General features: G+C 49.9%; 1 protein-coding gene across 1 annotated transcript in view; it reads right to left on the reverse strand.

Moving 5' to 3' along the window:
* The window catches only part of SEZ6L2 (seizure related 6 homolog (mouse)-like 2), a 33,272-nt gene extending 16,233 nt beyond the window's left edge, over positions 1–17,039 (reverse strand). The window contains exons 1-9 of the mRNA XM_015419551.1: positions 16,967–17,039; positions 11,690–11,917; positions 10,642–10,959; positions 9,682–9,815; positions 7,463–7,655; positions 6,485–6,670; positions 4,806–4,977; positions 4,225–4,388; positions 482–676 (exon numbers count right to left, since the gene is read on the reverse strand). Coding sequence (XP_015275037.1) covers positions 482–676; positions 4,225–4,388; positions 4,806–4,977; positions 6,485–6,670; positions 7,463–7,655; positions 9,682–9,815; positions 10,642–10,959; positions 11,690–11,917; positions 16,967–17,039 — 1,663 coding nt within the window. The remainder of the gene's footprint in view (positions 1–481; positions 677–4,224; positions 4,389–4,805; positions 4,978–6,484; positions 6,671–7,462; positions 7,656–9,681; positions 9,816–10,641; positions 10,960–11,689; positions 11,918–16,966) is intronic.
* Positions 17,040–21,363: the final 4,324 nt, after the last annotated feature.

Genomic DNA, 21,363 nt, shown 5'->3' on the forward strand with positions numbered 1-21,363 from the left:
TTCATGGCAAAGTGATCTATGGGGCTTTCTCCTGCTTCAGGCTGGAAAGCGAAAACCCTCCACGCGCACTGCAAGGGCCAGGGCGAGCATTCCTCCGCCCAGCTCTTTGTGAGAACACGACCATTCACAACACTGCCCACTCATCTTTAGAACTTCATTTTCTTCTTGTCTATAAACTTTATTCTTGTTCTTTCAATTTAATCTATTTCTTCCACATTTCAAAAAAAACACACCCCAAAACATCAAAACTCTGGTCCCCCTCCTTGTGACCAGGATATCTACGATGCACCAGGCCACTTTCAAACAAGTCCAAGACAATCTGCAGGAAACAAAACTCTGCACCCCTTCGGCTTTGGTGAAGACTAGAAAGCGGAGAGTTGTCCCCATTAAAGAACCTACGCGGCCTCACAGAAATGAATCCCATTGCAATGTTACCCCTCCTGTGTTAGCTGGCTGGAAGCTGGAACTAACGATTGGTTACCTTTGCAGGTGGGCTCACTTTCATTCCAGCGAGGGTCTCTCGAATCAACGCACTCGATGGCAGACGGCCCTTGTTCGAGCATGTATCCAGCACTGCAGGCAAACTCAACCACAGTCCCCATGCGATACAGTGGGTCTGACGTGCTGAAATTTCCATGCGCCAGGAACGGCTCGTAGCATCGGTCTTCGTCGAAAGCTGCCAGGAGAGGGAGCCGGGGAGTCAGGAAAGAACTTTTCCAGGTGCAGTAGCATAGCCCCCCTGCAATATCACACTTGACCAGTAGGTGGCAGGCAGCCAAACACCTACTGCTGACACGCCTACCGGCAGCCTGAAAATTGGCTGGATGGGTCAGATCAATGCTTGAAATTCAGCCGCAGCGTCAACAACACCAACCACAGCTCCTGAGCCCTTGTTGCCTCTGTAAGCCACTGCAATGACAGCAGAAGCCACAAGCGGCAGAATTTCCCCGTCCAGACCTAGCAACCTGATGCCACCTTAGCGCCCTGCAGAAAATGCAAAGGTCTTCTCCCGCCGCTGTAGGTGCCCTTCCAGTTTCTCCTTGGCCACCTCCCTTTCTTCAGCTGCGTATCTCTGCCGCTGTTTCACATGGAATACATGGAGCTGCCTCATACTGAATCAGACCATCAGAGTCGGTATTGTCTACTCAGACTAGCAGGCACATTATTGTCTACACAGACTACTACCTGAACCTTTGGCTGGAGATGCCTGGGATTGAACCCCGAACCTTCTGCTTGCCAAGCAGATGCTCTACCACTGAGCCATGGCCCATCCCCCCTGAACGAGGGCTGCGGTGGGCTTTTTGCTTCTCAGGCTTGCTTTATCCCGCTTCCTTCCTGATCGGCCTCCTTGGCACCCCCGTCTTCCTCCCCAGCCCCCCTACAGCAAACAGCCGTTTCTCGCCTTAAGCACTGAGAAATGTCTTCGGCACCCTCTCTCTTCAGCACTCTCTCTCGGTTCCCTCTGGCTTCTCCTTGCTCAGCCTGTTTCTCACTCCCAGCCTTCAGCCTCCTGGCTTCCCTGTCCATCAGCTCCCCTCCTCGCCAAAGTCCTTAACCCATTGGCTGTGTGAGGCTGTCGGCCCAGCCAAGATGACGACTTTCCCTTCCTCCAGAGAAACTGGACTGCAAACTGAACATTCTGAGCCATCCCATTTGCTCTCCCGAATACAATAAACGGCAGACTCGCTGCTCTCATGGGACCAGGTCAGTGACGTTACCACATATGCCAGATTGAAAATATATTCCCCCGTGGGGCCATTTCCCCCACCGGCTCTACTAAAACAAGAAACCTGAAGCAGATCAGCTGACCGGTTCAAAGCAATATGTGAAATTCAGCGTTTCCCTCACCCCTCTATGACCGCTTTGGCACTCGCCTTATTAACCAGGTTGCCCGCCCCTCTATGACAGCTTCTTTGGCACTCGCCTTATTAACCAGGTTGCAATGCTAGAGACAGCAGAAGCCAGAACTAGCAGAATTCCTTTGCCACGGTCTAGAGGCATGTCCTAGTAACCCTCTGCCCTTGAGGGCCAATTTATGTGTTACAAAGTCCATATTACCCGTCAGTACCCAGGATGTTATAAACAAAGAACCACTGTTGTTATAAATACAGGGCCACTGTTCATCTGTGTCTCTGGATGGGGGGGACGGGACCTACAACTTTGGGGTGGCCCCGGCCAGGTCACAGTAGCCCGCAACGCTTCAAATCTGGACAAACTGACAGCTTTGCCTTCCCTCACAGAGGCTAGACTGTAAACTTGTTTCTGTAGCAACTGAGCATTCCAAGCTGAAGTGGGAGCTCAGCTAGCCCCTGTCAAAAGCTCTGCTGCCACTAGCTCAGTACAGGACAGATAATTTCTCCAACTCATGAAGCAAAACTGTGGTGGAAGGAAAATACCGTCAAGTCACAGCTGACTTATGGTGACCCGGTAGGGTTTTCAAGGTAAGGGAAGTTCAGAAGCGGTTTGCCAATGCCTGCCTCCGCATACAATCCTGGACTCCCTTGGGGGTCTCTCCCATTGAGGGGTCATTTCATAGAAAAAGAGGTGCAGGAGCTCATTAGCATAACTTATTTGCATAGGCCACACCCCCTGACATCACTGGAAGTGTGTCAGAAGGCAACACCCACCGCTCAGGCTCCACTGGACTGTTTTGGATTGCTAGCTATTGAAGGGGGGGGGACGTGCAGATCTGTCCTCGCAGAGGAAGGAGAGCTTGTACCTGAATAAAACTTGGTCTTAAAGGTGCCACTGGACTGTTTTGGACTTGGATGCCACTGGACTGTTTTTGGCTTGGGGGCTGGGGGGGGGGGCTCTGCAGCTTCTTGCTCTGACTGAGGGCTGCTGGGAGCAGGGGGTGGGGCTTGTTGCATGTGCCCGCCCCCTGGGCTCTTTACTGCCGGAGCTCCGCTCCTGTGCGCTCCTGCAGGAAATGACCCCTGCTCCCATCCAATGTTCCCTCTAAGCTGTAGAGTCCTGTGAGCAAAAATTCTACTTTGTGAGCTACAGGCATTAAAGTTGTGAGTGAGAGATTTGGCTACTGCATACATTAGTCTGCTCTGGAGCCCTCCTTCCTGAGCTAAGACAAAAACCTGTGAGCTGGAGGCTAAAAAACTGTGAGCTAGCTCACAGTAACTCAGCTTAGAGGGAACACTGCTCCCATCCAAGTACTAACCAGGGCTAAACCTGCTTAGCTTCTGAAATCTGCCAAGATCAGTCTAGCCTGGGCCATCCAGGTCAGGGCAAAAGCAAAACTATGTTTACTAGGAAAAAATTCAAATTCCAGGACCCTTCTTGTCATGAGCAGAGTACACCCTTCTGCAAAAGCCTACAGTAATGCAATGGTTAACAGACTTCGCACGTTCACCCTCTTTATGATACCGAACATGTCCACTAAATGCCATGTGTCACAGATTACATAGTTGGGATTCCCTCGAAAAACCAGAGTCATTTCTTCAGTGTTAAATATGCAACGACAAATGAAGAAGAAAATGATATTGGATTTATACCCCGCCCTTCACTTGGAGTCTCAGAGTGGCTTACAAACTCCTTTCCCTTCCCCTCCCCACAACAGACACCCTGTGAGGTAGGTGGGGCTGAGAGAACTCTGACAGAAACTGCTCTTTGTGTCAGACCCAGTTTGGTGTAGTGGTTAAGTGCGCGGACTCTAATCTGGGAGGACCGGGTTTGATTCCCCACTCCTCCACTTGCACCTGGCTGGATGACCTTGGGCAAGCCATAACTCTGGCACAGCTGTTCTTGAAAAAGAGCAGTTTTTGTCAGAGCTCTCTTAGCCCCACCTACCTCACAGGGTGTCTGTTGTGGGAAGGGGAAGGGAAAGGAAAGGAGTTTGTAAGCCACTCTGAGACACCTTTGGGTAGTGAAGGGCGGGGTATAAATCCAATCTCTTCTTGTTTCAGGAACAGCTGTGCCAGAGCTTGTGACTGACCCAAGATCACATCAGCAGGTGCAAGTGGAGGAGTGGGGAATCAAACCCGGTTCTCCCAGATTAGAGTCCGCACACTTAACCACTACACCAAACTGGCTCTACCACTCTTGGAATGTGGAAATGGCACATGATTTCATTTACCGGCCTGAATAAACGACCGAATCATAAAGCAGAAACGGCCGTCATCAGAATAGGCCATCTAGAGGGGGGGGGTCTGTTGCTCGCCAGCCTCCAGCATGTTTGAGGGTGTGGCCCGGGGGAGCGACATTCGTTCTCACCTTCATAGCGCAAGCTGAGGATGAGGGGCGTGGCAGGGCCCTCGCTGGTCAGCTCCACAATGAGAGACTGGGCGTCACTCAGCAACCCCCGTTCAGGGACATCGTCCATGTCGGAGTCGTAGGTGATAGGGGAGAACGCGCTGCTCCCACTGCGGATCATCAGCCTGAGGGAAAGGCAAAAGGCCATGGATGGTGGAGGCGGTTCCCTCCGCCACACGTGCTACACCCTGCCCCTCTGTCCCACGTCGGCACCAATCTCATGTTCTGAGGGCCGCCTCACCCTTTGGCCTCCCGCTCCTTTCCAGGCAGCTTCCACCAACCTCTCCCTTCCCGCCAGTCACGGTCTCTTCCCTTCCTGGCTTCTGCCCTGCTTATCCCTCCTCAGCTCCGTTCCTAGACTCCCAGAACCCATCTCCACTCACTCTTTTCTATCCCCACCTCATGCTCTCCTCTCGCCCCGTTCTCCGCCCACAACCGCCACGACTTCTGCCGTGTTCCACTCTTCCTTCCCTCGGCCCCTTCCCCTCTTCCCTTCCGCTTCTGCCTTCCCCTCCCCTTCACACCAGGGGCTCTCTTCTCACTTGTCGTTATCCTCATCCAAAGCCACCCGCTCAAAGTGCAGATGAAGCCGCTGTCCCTCGGGTGCCTCCACCAACCAACGGCAGGTCAGGTTCCGGCCGTGAGGTCCACCCAGGGCCTCAGGAGCCACGATACGCCCACGGGTAGCGTTGTGAATGGTCCCTCCACAAGAAGCTGGGGTGGGGAAGAGAGGAAGGGTAAACGTTGTTAGTAAAAATCATTCTGTGGTTGTTGTTTTTTAATACGGCGACTGCATTCCAGTGTTTGTTCTAGTCCTCCTGACAATTTTGTGAGGTAAGCCATTAGTAGTCCCAAACTAGATAATGGAGAATGTAAAAGGTAAAGGTAAAGGTTCCCTTGCTCGAAAGCCAGTCGAATCCGACTCTAAGGTTGCGGTGCTCATCTCCGTTTCAAAGCCGAAGAGCCAGCGCTGTCCGAAGACGTTTCCGTGGTCATGTGGCCGGCATGACTAAACAGCAAGGCGCACGGAACGCTGTTACCTTCCCACTGAAGTGGTACCTATTTATCTACTTGCAATTTCTTGCTTTTGAACTGCTAGGTTGGCAGGAGCTGGAACTAGAGACGGGAGCTCACTCCGTCATGCGGCACACTCGGGTCTCGAACTGCTGAACTACCGATCTTCCACAGCCTGCAGTTCAGCGTCTTAACCACCTGAGCCACCGCAGCTCCTCAATGGAGAATGTAGGCTGACCTAAACCCAATACATGAGCCTCAGGCTCCCAGGTCCACGCTTGTTGCTGTCCTCTGGAGTTCAGGGCTGCTTCAGACAAGATTTTGCTGAAGAAGAGAGGGTGGAAATCTCATACGCTGTTATCTTGCTCACACTCTAAAGGTGGGGTACATGGTTCTCCTTTCTCTGCTCACCCTCACAACAAAACGGTGGTAGGTTAGGCAGAGAGACAATGCCTAGTCCAAGGTCACCCACCCAGTGAGCTTCATGGCAAAAAAACCAGGTTTCCCAAGTCCTAATCTGACATTCTAATCAACACACTACACCAAAGGTGTCGAACTCATTTGTTACAAGGGCCAAATCTGACATAAATGTCACTTTGCTGGGCCGGGCCATGTGTGCCAGGCACCAGAGATATAAACTGTATACAAAGGACAGGAGCTGGTAAGCTTTGAGTCGTCGTAGCCTCACTGCAAGACCCCATGGGCTAGGAGGGGGTGCAAAGGAAAACCCACATGGGCGGACTGGGGAGCCAGCAATGCAGCACTTGGCAGATGCTCCCACGATGCCTGGCTGCTGCAGATGAGGTTGTTCTGCTATGCTGAAGCCACAATCGGAGTGGCTCCACCCACTCTCCTCCCCCCCGAGCAGTCTTCTGTTGCACCAGCTGCTCGCGGGCCACATAAGAGCCCTGGACAGGCCAGTTCTGGCCCCTGAGTCTCATGTTTGACACCCATGCACTACACTTAAGTTTTCACATGCTGCATTGTACTGAAGTTTCCTTGTCCTTTTTATGGGCATCGGTTTTTTAGGGAGTTGTTCTAAGAGACAATTTTTAGCTGAAAGATGGGACATAAAGCCCTGAGATAGAAAGCAGCTGCCCGTCTTGTGCAACATGTTAATCTGTCCCACACACGACCAAAGTCCTTCCATTCCTGTTCTGCATCCCTAAGACCAACATAGCCCCCTGGCCTGTGACCCCTCACTCACCCACACATGTGGGGCTGGTGCCACTCCAGCGAGGGCGGCTGACGTTGAGGCAGATGAGCGTCTCCTCTCCTCGCAAGTGGAAGCCCGACTCGCACTTAAAAGTGGCGGAACCTCCAGGATGGAGATCGGTTACCATGACGTCGCCATTCTCTGGCCGGCTGGGGAAGCCACAGCTAAGCAGAAAAGCTAGAATTGGGAGAAGAATGAAGGAGAAATTTTTTTACCTCAGCCAGCTTCCCTCCCCAAAAAAGCCCCTAAGAACCTGCCTCAATTATTTACTTATTTATATTTTTTTGCCAAAAGACAGTATATTGTTTTATATCAAGTAGGCAGAAGACAGGCAGCAACCGATGGACATATTTCTTTTTGTTGCTATAACATTCTTTTTCTGAAATTGCTATGACGGAACTCGAGTCAAGTCTTGAAAAATTACAATTTATGCATTAAGAAAAAACCCAAAAGGTACCATTTTTCTGGTGATGCTCTGGTCCCTTTGCTTTGAATCCCTTATGGTTTTTTACAAATACCTTTGCAAGTGTATTTCATTAAGCTTGGAACCTGAAACTACAAAACCCCTCCAAACAAACAACAGGTCTGATGCTCTTGTTTCTCCCAAGTCCTCATGGCATTCTCCACAATGCATGTGTCCTCACTGAATGATGGGAAATGGTGGGACAAACTCACCTGCGTGCTCGTTTTACTCTGAAAATCAGCCTCTCATTCACACATATCGCACACACGACTGGGGGAAGAGGTAGGTTTAAATAGCGAGGACGTTGCTGCCATCTCTGGTTTGCCCTTAATGACCCCCCTCCTAAACTGGGTTCCCAACCCTGGCTTCAGAAATTCCTGGAGACTTTGGGTGTGGAGACTGGGGAGGGCAGGGTCCGGGGAGGGACCTCAGGAAGGTATAATGCCGTAGAGCTGTGTGGGAAACTGCACCATCCTTCATTTGAAGGGGAAAGAGCAATTCCTTACCCTGATAGTGGAATTTGAAGATTCCCGGGGTGGTGGTATGGTAGCTCTGAAAGTGAATCAAGACTTGGTTGGTAGGGCTGCGAATCACTTGTCCCTCGACCATCAGGGACTCATTGGCCAAGACCACGGGCTTCTCTAGCCCCAGGCCCTCCACGGTGAGGGAGTCCTCCTTGGACAGGTTCAGGCTCTGCACCTGGGAGTAAGAGATGGGAGAGTGGCAAGCAGAGAAAGAACCAGATAGGCACACATGCACACATTTGACTTTTGTTCCTGTTCAGCGACAAGACGTTATTTTTAGAGGACATATCTAGCCTCACTTGCCCACCAGCCTCCTGTCCCCAATAGCCAAACCTGAATATTGCTTAATTTTCTGAGAACCAAAGGTTAAAAGTAAATGCTTTCTGTAAGACAGCAGCAGTTACGGACCTGTAGAATGAATAATGTTAGAAAATATCAGAGTGGGACAAAGTTTGAGCCCCACGGCACCTTGAGATCACGAAGTTCAGATACAGTCTGAAGAAGTGAGCCTGTACATAAAAGCTCATACCCTGAATGAAACTTTGTTGGTCTCAAAGGTGCCCCACTGGACTCAAACTTTGTTCTGCTGCTTCAGACCAACACGGCTACCCACCTGATAAATTGTTATTATTTCCATGGAGCAAAAGCAGAGGAGTTTCAAACATAGTCACATTCAGGCACACTTGTTGTTGTTCAGTTGCACAGTCGAGTCCGACTCTTTGCGACCCCATGGACCAGATCACGCCAGGCCTTCCTGTCTTCTGCCGTCCTCTGAAGTTGGCTCAATTTCATGTTCGTTGCGTCGATGACACTGTCCAACCATCTCATCCTTTGCCGTCCCCGTCTTCTTTGACCTTCAATCTTTCCCAGCATCAGGGTCTTCTCCAGTGAGTGCTCCCTTCTCATTTGGTGGCCAAAGTATTTGAGCTTCAGCTTCTGTATCTGGCCTTCCAGGGAGCAGTCAGGGTGGATTTTTTTTAGGATGGACTGATTTGATCTTCTTGCAGTCCAAGGGACTCTCAAGAGTCTTCTCCAGCACCATAGTTCAAAAGAATCTATTCTTCGGCGTGCGGCCTTCCTTATAGTCCAACTCTCGCAGCCATACATGACTACTGGGAATTCCATTGCTTTGACCATGCGGAGTTTTGTTGGCCGGGTGATGTCTCTACTTTTTATCATGCTGTTTAGGTTCGCCATCGCTTTCCTCCCAAGGAGCAGGCGTCTTTTAATTTCATGGCTGATGTCACAGTCTGCGGTGATCTGGGATCCCAGGAACGTGAAGTCTGTCACTACTTCCACGACTTCCCCTTCTATTTGCCAAGGAGTGATGGGGCCAGATGCCATGATCTTAGTTTTTTTGATGTTGAGCTTCAAGCCCACTTTTGCGCTCTCCTCTTTTATCCTGAGCAAGAGGCTCTTTAGGTCCTCTATGATTGAGCTTCCACAGCTGTCACAATGCTGACAGCTAAAAACAGTTATCAGTGGTCTGTTAAGGAATTTTGCACATCTTATAATTATGGGCCTATGTTGGTTTGCCACATTTTAGAAATGTTGTGTTCCTGCCTGACTCCCCCCACCACCACCACTGTGGATCTGTTCTTTTGACCTCTGTTCCCTTAACAATATTATCTCAGTCAAGGGTTGGTGCCATGCCATCTTTCAGGGAAGGGTTGCATGGTTTGCTTGTCTTTTTGCCATGTAGAATGTACTCTGAACACAGGCTAGAAAGAGAATTATCCTTGGGAACAGAATTGCTGAACTCTTTTTAAAATTCTAGACCCTGACCTTTTACCTCCTTTATCTAGGAAAGAGTCTGTATTCTGTTTGGATCGCTTACGTGATCTGCTCTTGCAGACAATACGATGATCATCCTCAATAAAGACTGAATGCTCTGTTAGCCAAAAGCCTTGGGTTATTTCTCTCCCCTAGATAAGTTGTCAGACTGTGGGTGGGGTGTCCTGCGTATTCTAGGCCCTGCATAACATGGTCACACTACTGGTTTTTTCCCCAGCATGAAGAACAGAAAATGAGACAGGATGTATTGGTATCGAGGACAAAACACAAGGGTGACATGGAAACGAGTGACTATTATGCTGCCTCTCGCAAATGGTTCCTTTCCCCTTAAAAACCAATGATCAGACCATCCAGCTTCCCCAATTGCCAACGGCTCAGTTCTATCCCCGCCCATCCACACAGCTTACCTGTACTTCTATCCCATACCCCATGTAAACCGAGATAGTGTAGGTACAATCCAGGCCTCCATAGAAAGTGGCACCAGCGTAATCCGGAGACTCAACGTAGCCCTCCACGTCGGTGATATTGTTGTTGCAAAGTACTGGGAGGGAACACAGGTAATTAACATTGTGATAAGAACATAAGAACATAAGAGATGCCAATGTTGGATCAGGCCAAAGGCCCATCCAGTCCACCACTCTGTGTCACACAGTGGCCAGAAATACCAGTGCCACCAGGAGGCCCACCAGTGGGGCCAGGACATTAGAAGCCCTCCCACTGTTGACCCCCCCCAAGCGCCAAGAAGACAGAGCATCACTTGTCCCAGAGTCCCTATCTATACCTTGTGGCTAATAGCCACTGATGGACCTCTGCTCCATATGTTTATCCAATTCCCTCCTGAAGCTGTCCATGCTTGTAGCTGCCACCACTTCCTGTGGCAGTGAATTCCATGTGTTAATCACTCTTTGGGTGAAGAAGGACTTCCTTTTATCCGTTCTAACCTGACCGCTCAGCAATTTCATTTGAGTGCCCACGAGTTCTTGTATTGTGAGAAAGGGAGAAAAGTACCTCTTTTCTCTACCTGCTCTTTCCCATGCATCACTTAGCCCCATAAATAGGGTTGCCATATCTGGGTTGGGAAATACCTGGAGATTTGGGGGGGGTGGAGCCTGAGGAGGGCGGGGTAGGGAGAGGGAAGGGACTTCAATAAGGTATAACGCCATAGAGTCCACCTTCCAAAATAGCCGTTTTTCTCCAGGGGAACTGCTCTCCGTTGCCTGGAGATCAGCTGTAATCCCAAGAGATCTCCAGCTACCACCTGGAGGTTGGCAACTGTACCTACAAAAAGGTAAGGCCCTCCCACAGGACAGGAGCCACCGTCTACCACCTCTGAAGTCTTCACAGCCCATCCCGCTGTTCCTGCTTACCGGGCGTGTGCACTGTAGTGATGGTCGTCGTGGTGATCAGGGTGGTCGTGGTCTCCTCGTCGCCCTCGGGGATGAAGGCTGTTGTCGTGGCAGAAATGTGCTGGCTGGCAGAACCAGCCTCATCCGGTGGCGGCGGGAGACGCGGGGGGGCAGCCGCCGTGGAGGCCGGTGGGGTTGTGAGAAGGAAGCCGGTGGGAGGCGCTGCGGTGGTCAGAGGGGACGGGCCGGTGGCTGCGGCTTCAGAGGTCTCAGGGACCATCCCGCCGTCCAGGTGCTGGATGGGAGGATGGAACGGGGGCAGGGTGGAAGGGCTGCCTCCTGGGACAATACGGGGGTGGGGAGAGAAGTAGAGAAAGGAGGAGGCGGGTTAGGGTGGCAGAGAGGAAAGCTCTTAAGAACATAAGAGAGGCCATGTTGGATCAGGCCAACAGCCCATCCAGCCCAATACTCTGTGTCACACCGTGGCCAAAACCCAGGTGCCGTCAGGAGCAGTGTTCCCTCTAAGCTGAGTTAGTGTGAGCTAGCTCACAGTTTTTTAGCCCCCGGCTCACACATTTTTGTCAGAGCTCAGGAAGGAGGGCTCCAGAGCAAACTAATTTATGCCGTAGCCAAATCGCTCGCTCACAACTTTAATGCCAGTAGCTCACAAAGCAGAATGTTTGCTCACAAGACTCCACAGCTTGGAGGGAGCATTGGTCAGGAGCTCTCCTGTGGCTGCAGCCCCACCACTACCCACAAAAGCCGACAGTCCCTTTCACTTGAGTGCTTTTCAGTTAGAAAAGCCATACATAAACACTGACGATATTTATCCCTGATAATATAAACATTAGAAATGTGGATTTTTTCCCCACTCAGTAACTGAAACTTCCTTCCCATAATCCTCCAGCCAGTGACTGAGAGCCATTCTCCCAACTGCTCCCTTACTTTACTTCAGCTGTTCCCACAGAAAGCACCCCTCCTCGTGGGGTTCCCCACAGCTGTTCCTGCAGAAAGCACCACACAGCAGGCCACCAGATTCATGCTCCCCACATGCTTCTCTTCCGCTCACCAGGAATGGGCTCCTCCATCAGTTCATCCCCCAGAAATTCCTTCCTCAGCAGTGCCCCCTGCAGCAGCTCAGAGAGGCCTTCAGGATTTGGGGGCGAGGATCCCCTCACCTCGGCTGAGACCCCCAGGTCCTCCTCCTTGGGTCCAGCCATGGCCTCTGAAGACAGGGCCTCCAGCTGAGGGGAGGGGGTGGCGGGGAGCACATCATCGTTTTCCCAGAGGGGCAGGCCTGCAGGGGGGAAAAGGGGTTAATGGATGACTCTCAGCCCCACTCCTCTCAGGAAAGCTGCAAATGTAATAAAGAAAGGCACAATACGTCATTTCCAACCAGTCTGCCCAACTCAGATCTTACATCTTCCTCCTTGTATCCCTTATACCCAGGGCTTTCTTTGTAGAAAAAGTCCAGCAGGAACTTATTAGCATAATAGGCCACACCCAAGAGCAGAAACTCATTCACATATTAGGCCACACCCCTGACAGCACAGCTCATTAGTATATTAGGCCACACACCCCATGTTACCAGAAGTGTGGTCATCCAGCCACACACACCTTTTGCTTCTTATTCTGTTTACCTTGTTTGTTGTCAAAACCCAGGGCTTTTTTTGTAGCAGGAACTCCTTTGCATGTTAGGCCACTCACCCCGAATGTAGCCAATCCTAATGGGTTTCTGCTCTTGGGTGTGGCCTATTATGCTAACGAGTTCCTGCTGGGCGTGGCCAACTCAGGAGCCAGCCAGAACTCCATTCCTGTGCGTTCCTGCCCCAAAATAGCCCTGCTTCTACCTGGTCTTCTTGTAGATCTGGGCACCAGGGCATGTAGGATTACCAGATCCCGAACAACCTACACCCCAAGAGTCACAGAGTGTGGGCTGGTGATGTCATATTGAATGTCAGTACTGTACTGATGGCAATACTTCCATGTACCACTAGGAATTGTACCACATGGTATCTTTGAATGTGAACAGTTACAATCATTTATTTACTTAGGTATCTATACCTCACTTTTTTCCTCAGTGGGGACCCAAAGCAGCATATAACATCATTCTCCCATCCTTCATTTATCCTCACATAGGCATAGGCTGGGGTTAGAGAAGATTGTGGGCCCAGCAAGTTTCCACACCAGAGCAAGGATTCGAACCTAGGTCTCCGAAATCCTACTCCAGTACTCGAAGCACTGCCCCATGCTGGGTCTCATGCAATGTTCAAAAGGTAGCCTATTTACCACACACACACAAACACACAAACGTGGAAAGGAGCTGGATGGTAAACGTAAAATATAGCTGAGAATGAGATACTATTTCTTCCCGTTTAAACACACAGTAGTTACCTTAACCTTAAGGAGGCAAGTAGAAAAGCTTTGAAAGAAGCTATTGTGTGGGCTAGATTTTGCTCCCTCTAAGCTGTGGAGTCTTGTGAGCAAAAATTCTACTTTGTGAGCTACCGGCATTAAAGTGGTGAGGGAGCAATGTGGCTACCGCATAAATTAGTTTGCTCTGGAGCCATCCTTCCTGAGCTAAGACAAAAATGTATGAGCCTATTAAGCTCACACTAACTCAGCTTAGAGGGAACACTGGCCTGTGTGCTGCCCTGAAGCCCTTGGAATGAACATCATGGCCAGACCTCGAAACCTAGCAACCTTATTTTAGGAAGGGCGCTGCATGCATACATATCTAGGCTTCTACGCCACAACTGCCCCCCACACTGCAGGAAAAGAAACTATTCTTCTATAAATCAAGTGGGACAACCACTCTGCAGTCAGGCCCTCTAATGGCTAAGCCATGTGTATGGGCCAGTGCTGCTAGGCCTACTTGATGGAGCCCACAAAGACAGGCCCGAGGGTCAGCAAAGCTACAGACTGGTATATGCAGCCTCCATTCAGATTATGTTTCGGACATCTAAGGAGGAGAAGCAGGTGGGTCAGATGTCACTGAACAAACATGGCAGGCGAAACAGGAAAGAGGCACCGTTGCCACTCATCTGTGGCCCTATCAAAGCAGCCACTTCCCACCTAGGCCCCACTGGCACACTATTCCATTCTCTGAGGTTTAGCTTCTGCAGGAATGTGAAACGCATACGTAACAATGTCGAGCTGCCTTCTTGTCACCCCTCCTGGATATAAATCCCAGTCATCTGATTGCACAGACGTCTACATTTTATTTATGTATTTATTTGACTTGATTTATAACCCACACCCTCTCCTCAGCAGAGGATGCAGAGCAGTTCACAGCACGCACAAACGCAGCATTAAAACCTGAATAGATAATAAAACCTATAAATACAAATACAGTTGACAGCAGCATCGTGGAACAGAAAATATTTCCCCAGCTCTGTAAGGTGAAACCCTAATAACTGGATACTGGCACCTGAAAGTGTGGAATATTTTGACCTGACACCACCCCCCTCCCCTCGCAATTTCACTCTCTTAGTTCACCCAGTTAATTAAACCAGAAAAGGTGTTTATCTCTGCTTGGTCTTTTAAAGCAATCATTAACATGCTTAGTTCGATGGGCCTTCTTCCTAGAATTATAGCATTAATCACATTTGTGTTCAGAGTCGCAGCTAACAGTATGTAAAGGTAGATTTCCCCCATACATTCAATATGCGCTCCTGTGATTCTATGATGATCTTGGGTTTTCTGCTCAATATTGAATTAACTTGAAGTGTTTTCACTTCAAAATGCAGCCATATCACTACTGCTCCACTCACCAAACCCTTTGACTAAGGAAAAACCCACCCATTTTGTTGTTATTAACCTCCCTGGCAATATGAACCTATGAGGGGGCAGTCGAGGATTGTTAATTAAAACAACAATTCATTGGAAATAGGTGATCTTAAGTATTTAACCCTAATTTGTGTTCAATCAATCCTGTCAGCCAACTGGATGGCCGTAATGTGCTAAAGAGGCAACAGATTTGTGTTGTAGGATCTTGTGGGTAAAAAGGATAGTTGAAAACACCTCAGGGGAAGTCATAATGGGCGTTAAGTGATTTTTGTGAATGCCAGCCTCCCTCCTCCCTAGTTTTACTGCAGAAGGCTGCGTCATTTAGCTCCATATTTTACACATTAAGCTTAGCCTTGGTGCTGGGGAGGGCCAAATGTGTGCGGGGAGAGGGGGGGTGTTGGGAAAATGCCTGCGGCTACGATGCAGGATGCTGACTGAAGGGTGTTGGCAGGCGCTAAAAGGCAGCTCTGGGGTGGACAAGAGGGGAGTCTGCGGCTGAGGGGCTGAAGGGCCTTGAATGATGAGCTAGGCACATCACTCGGTGCAGCCGTGATGTGACAAGTTCGGCAGTGACAGCCGTGGCCGCCACAGGCGACTGCCAGCGTGTGAGATCCTGGCAGCTGCTGGCGAGCCATTAATTGCTCTGAACTCGCTCCATTAAGAAGGCCAGCTGCCTCCTAGGCCTTGTGGGCCCAGCCGTTCACCATCACCCCCACCACTCCATGTAAAACAGCAAATTTCTACCCCATGGAACAGAAAGTCTTGCCGAACCCATCTCTGAAGGAGCCCACCCAATCCCTCACCCATTCAACCAGCCAGCTGCCCAAAATCCAAAACAGCTGTCTCTGGGGTGGGGCAGAGTCCTTGTGAAATGGCAAAAAAGACCCTTCTGTGGAAGACATCCCTATGAGCTCACAGCACACATTCCGCACGTCCTTGGGACTTGTACGCACGTGTGTGTGTGTGTGTGTGTGTGTGTGTGTGTGTGTGTGTGCGTGCATGTGGTATATGTTGCTTACCTTCCCCCTAAACCAGTGGGGGGCACACTTTCAAAATGGGATAAGGGAACACAGTGAACTTGAAACCCCAGGGAAATCTGGACAAATTCCTCCCTCTCTCTTCCTTAGTTCCTGCAGCAATGCTTCTCCATTTGTGATCCCTTCCCAGCTTCATTTTATTCTAGGCCCAGCCTTCGACACAATCCCCCACCATTCTGCCCCACGGCATCTTCTTCTTCTCCAGCCCACCCACCCCCACCCCGCCCGTGCCTTCCTTCTCTGCTCCCATGATACCTTCTAATTGCCTGATGGGCCTTGACCTTGCAGCCTCCTACCCACCTCCCCAGCCAGGCACCTCAAATGCGTCCAGGCTTCTGCAACATTAAAAGTCTCCCCCACCCCATCACACCACACCACGGAGCGCATTTGCAAAGGTTCCTAAGTGTGAGATAACGTCTCCTTCCCATCCATTCCCTTCTTGTCATTCGGAGCAGCTCTCTCCTTCCTTTTGTAACCTTGCATTCTAAACCCCCCCCCCCAAGTGTACGATACTGCACGATTATGATGAGCCCATCTCTGACAACTGGGCACCTCTTTTCCTAATCCTGTACCAAAAAACCCCCCACCTTTTAAAAAAAATTAAGGCCCAATTCTCTTTGGCTGGAATTCTACGCTGCACAGAATTATGCCTCCTTTTAGTAACTCGTGACTCGTAGATTTGTCTCCCTTTCCAAACACCCACATTCTTGCCAGCTCCTTTCCTGCGTGGCACCCATCTAACATCCCTTTGCACCCCCATTCTGTGACCTCCATGTTGCAAAATCCAACACCACCTTCCTCCCAGTTCATGTGTGGCGTGGTACTCATAATCACTAAACCTCCCCTCCCACCTAGGGTGGGCCCCTAATTTCTGCTTCTCTGGGCAATATATTCTGCGACAGTACGGCAAAATCTCCTTCCTCAGTCATCTCTTCTTTTCAAACCTGTTTCCTTTTAACAGTGTCGAAGGGGAACACGCTAAGAAGCAAAATCAGAGATCGCCGTCTCTACACCCCTCTGTCATCTTGCAAACCTGACCACCGTTCCCCCCCTCCTAGCAGCACCCCAGATTGGCGCATGCAGCTCCTCCGACCTCTCCTCCCTGCTACGCATTCTCAAAAAGGGGCACCCCACCCCCCAGCCCTGGGCACCCAATTTTCCATCCCCTCATCTTTAAGGCAACACTGGCAAGCCCCTCCAAACCCGACAGCCTCTTTCTAATCTCTCTCCCCAACCTCACTGCCATTGCTGTATTAATCTAGACAGGTCCCCATGCAGTGAAGACAAATGTTTATATGTATACAAATATATTCCAAATGGCACATTCGGAAATACTGCTCCAGCACCTGCAACACCAGGTCCACCACCTACCCACCTGCCATTTACTCTGCCTGGGAGTGGGAGATGCGTTTGCCATCCCTAACCCCCCCCCCCGCACTAAAAACGCTCTCTACTCCGCAAGCAAAATGCAACCAGCCCGTTCCGTGCCGGGACCCACCCCGGCCCCTTTCCCCGCTTACCTTGGAGCAGAGGAAGGGAACAAAGCAGCAGAAGGACGAGCATTTCGGACGCGGCTTTTCCCGAACAGCCCATTTTGGATTTCTTCTAGACCTGCAGAATACCTCGCCTGGCTATTTCCTTCTCCTGCCAGGCAAGGGAGCCGTGGAGTCAGGAGTCTGCTTTGCAAATGAAAACGCAGTAGATTCCTTTGCAACGGCTCTGCCTGGAATTTTTTTTGTCCCCCCCCCCCTTTTGGAAAGAAATCTTAGACGATATATTTCAAAAATAGGCAACTGCCCATCTCTGGAGAACAAAGCCCTGCTGCATATGAATTCTTGCTCTTTTGCAAAACCTACACAATCTGTCTCTCTCTGAAATGAAAAATGCAATCTTTATATAAAATTCTTCTTTCTTTTTCTTTTTTTTTTAAGATGAAGCAGCAAGCCACCACTTCGCTTCAGAGTCCAGGCCCCCTTTCCCAGTCTCTCCCCCCCCCCCCCTTATGGCTGGCCGAAAGGGTTCAATCACCTAAGCTCACTTGGACAGAGGAAATGCAAGAAGCTGACGGTGAAGAGATGGGGATTTCTTTTTTTTGCATATCAAAAAAGGCACCGGCTCTGAGGTATCTCGGCAGGAGGGACAGGCTGCCTTTCCTCAAAACAAACGTGCTACCCAGAAACTCTCCGGCAGGACCTGTAGGCAAGCCCCCTCCCCTTCTGTTAGCCCACTTTAAAAAAGTCACCTATGGATTCCTGTCGTTCCAAGGAGTGCACAATGTATTGTCACTAGCCCGCAATTCCTCCCGCCCCAGCCTTGCCAAAGCAATACGTCGGGTCTGTTGCAAAGAATAAAACAGGAATCATTCCAATAAGCTGTGAACTGTCGTTTAAAAAACAAAAAAATGGGGGGGGGGACCTGGTCCCCCCCTCTCTCTCTCTCGCTCTCTATCTAGCCTTGACAACGCAAGGCAACTGACGGCAGCGTGTGCCTTGGCTAAACCTACGCAGCTGGTCGCTACGGATTGTTCTGGGCTCCTCGGCTGGCCCTTTTTTGCAGAATGTAGACGATGGATTCCCCACCCCCACCCTAGTGGATGCCGGTGTGGTTTGCAAAGGCAGTCACGGGAAAATAATTACCTGCCCTTAACAAAAAATGAAGAGAAGGGCAAATATCTATCTGGCATGTAGAACACACAGCCCTTAGGGGGAAAGGCAGGCTTTTCATTTACAGAACAACAACTTGCAGGTTTTAGCACTCTCTATTTTCGCAAAGGCTTTTGTTTGACAGAAGAATGTGCAAAATGTATTCATTTGCAAATCCCACCTCCCCTGAAGACTAAAATTTTGGGAGAAACAATAAAAAGAGGCCCGTTTTGTTCGATTGCACAAAAGTTAATGGTGAGCAGTTAGGCCATGTTAAGAGCTGCAGAAAGTCTGGGTTTGAAACACAACAGGGCTAAAGAGTCATCCATTTGTTGAAAAGCAGTGCAGCAGTGTGGCCTGTGCCAAGGATAGAAGAAATCACCTTGCAAATGAAGGGCAAGCATCCAAGCAAAAGCAAGGGGCTTTAGTCAGCACACACCTTTCTCTCTAGGCCAGTTTAAATGCAGGCCTCAGACCTTGCAGGAGTAGTTGGGGGGGCCCCAAATCTCTACAGTTTAGCCATCTAGGCCAAACCACGTCTGCATTTTGTGCGATGCTCCAGGTTTTCTTTCTCTTGTTCTAAAGCCCAGATTAGTTTAGGAAAAATACAGCCCCCTGGTAACTGTCTGTTGCTTACCAAGCTGTTACTTCTGCCTTCCTTTCCACCATTCCTAGTGGTCATTTCCCCCTCAACTTCTGCACCCATATGTCCCCCCTCATTGCAGTGAGAGTCCCTCCCATCTTTAACATCTCGGTAAGACTCTAACTGCCCACCCCCAGCAAGGAGCTACCCTCTTTCCTCCGGGGATACTCAAGATGCTGAACTAGAAAGAAGATGGGGTGAAAAACGTCAGTTCCTGACATGGATGGATTGGGGAAAGGAGGGAATGTGTGCAGAGGGCTGTGGGCAAGGGAGTTTGGGGATGGAGTGACAGAGGAAGGGGAGGGTTATTGTGGACACAGCAGAAAGGCTCCAGCAACCTTCCTTCTCGACGGTTGCTATGGGAGGGTGGTTGCTAAGGGAGGCACTGTGGTTGCCAGGCGGTTGCTAAGGAAGGTACCAGAAGCTGGCAGGGAAGTTGCTAAGGGCAATTCACAGGGAGGTTGCTATTTTCAGGCATGGGTTGGTGGGGAGTTATGGGGCTGGATGCTGTGTGAGAGGCCCTGGGAAGAGTCGCCAAGGGCACGGGTTTTCTCTCAGGCTCAGTTCCGGGGAGCTTGGCGTTTCCTTAGACGCTTAACAGCAGTTCCACAAGGTGAAAGCGGCAAGAGTGCAGAAACTCCCCCCAAACACTGCTTGTTCACCATGACAAACATTGCTTCTACATCATGCCGTTATGGGAGCATGTGGGGTTGGTTCCTGGTTTGCATGATGCAGCAGTGAGGCCCTAAGGGCATGTCAGCTTCAGGCCGGATTCACACATGCAGGCCAGCAAGGTGGGAATAAGGCTGTTACAAGGCTGAGGAGGTAAAACAGACTGTACCACTCAGACTGGGAGATTCCAGCTTTCTTCATTTAACAACAACAACAACAAAAATCCATGAAAACACAATACAGCACATGAAGGAAAATATTCTACCCTCTCTCTTACTGTGCTGGTTTTCTGTTTGGAGGGAAGATTTAGCAGAGGGGGCATTCCAAAACATGAGTGATTGGCAGTCCAAAGTAGTACAGTCCTTCCTAATCCCTGCTCTATCAGCAGATCTCTGCCACCTCATTCCCCTCTCAGCCTGGTCTAAGCACACGCCCTAGGAAACTTTCTCCAGCCCTTTGGCATTTTTGAAAGTTTGAAAACCACTGATTTTTCAAGGTGCAATTCACTCCAATGGTTCTGTCCCTATAGTAGGCCATCCAGCCATCCTGTACCTTAAAAGCTTCTGGGGACTGCTGGAAATGTTTCTACACAAACTTCTAAAATGATCTTAAGGTTATGTTATGTACTAAGATGGCTATGCCTGGAACTCCACTACATTATAGGTTATTATGTCCCTACTTAATAGGGCTGACAACTGCAGGTGAGGACATTCTTGTAGATTTGAGGGTGGGTGCGGTTTGGGGAAGGGAAGGAACTCACTGTGGTATAATGCTATACAGTCCACCCTCCAAAGCAGCCACTTTCTCTATGGGAATTGATCTGGAGCTGAGTTGTAATTCGGGGAGCTCGCTAGGCCCCACCTGGAGGCTGGCAACCATAGAAGAGATCTTTTCCAGTTTGGCGTAGTGGTTTTGCAGCTGCTGGATGACCCTGGGCAAGCGATAGTTCTGTCAGAGCTGTTCTTGAAACAGCAGTTCTTGAAAGAGCTCTCTCAGCCCCACCTACCTCACAGGGTGTCTGTTGTGGGGAGGGGAAGGGAAAGGAGTTTGTAAACCGCTTTGGGTATAAATCCAATCTCCTCCTCCTCTTTCTACTCCTCCTCTCTCCCCCTTTTTGTCTTTAACATCCAGGCTGATGAAGAGTTCTGGAGAAGTCAAAGGCTTGTAATGCTGTGCTTTTTAATCCATCTTAATAAAAGGCATTACATCGCTTTTCTCTTTGGATTTTGCTCTGAAAATGGCTACCAATTTTTAAATGGTGGCTATTTTTTAACATTGTGTAGAGTGGTTGTCATTACAGGCCAGACACTATCATGTTTGCTAAAATACAGACTGTGGGGGGGGGGGGGGGGGCCGGGCAGCAAAGCTGTCTGAGGAAGGATTTATTTGGGGAGGGTTGTTAGGGAATTATAGGGGATTCTTGCAAATATAATTGGGAGGTGATATGGACCAATATGGCTATGTACTTTGATTTTTAAGGGTCTGCTAAGTGAAGTTAATGGAGCTGTGGTGGCTCAAGTGGTTAAGATGCTGAATTGCAGGCTGTGGAAGGTCGGTAGTTCAGCAGTTCGAGACCCGGGTGCCGCATGACGGAGTGAGCTCCCGTCTCTAGTTCCAGCTCCTGCCAACCTAGCAGTTTGAAAGCAAGAAATTGCAAGGAGATAAATAGGTACCACTTCGGTGGGAAGGTAACAGCGTTCCGTGCGCCTTGGTGTTTAGTCATGCCAGCCACATGACCACGGAAACGTCTTCGGACAGCGCTGGCTTCTTCGGCTTTGAAACGGAGATGAGCACCGCAACCCTAGAGTCGAACTCGACTGGCTTTCGAACAAGGGAACCTTTACCTTTTTACTTAAGTGAAGTTAAGCAAAAGATGTTGACAGTGACTCAACATAGGTGGGAGAAAGGCAAAAGTTACTCAGGGAGGGTCGGTGGGTGTGGCTAGGGTTAAGGTCGTTCA

The sequence above is a fragment of the Gekko japonicus genome, unplaced genomic scaffold, assembly GCF_001447785.1.
Source record: "Gekko japonicus isolate JY-2015 unplaced genomic scaffold, Gekko_japonicus_V1.1 scaffold923, whole genome shotgun sequence".
In the NCBI taxonomy this organism is placed as follows: domain Eukaryota; kingdom Metazoa; phylum Chordata; class Lepidosauria; order Squamata; family Gekkonidae; genus Gekko; species Gekko japonicus.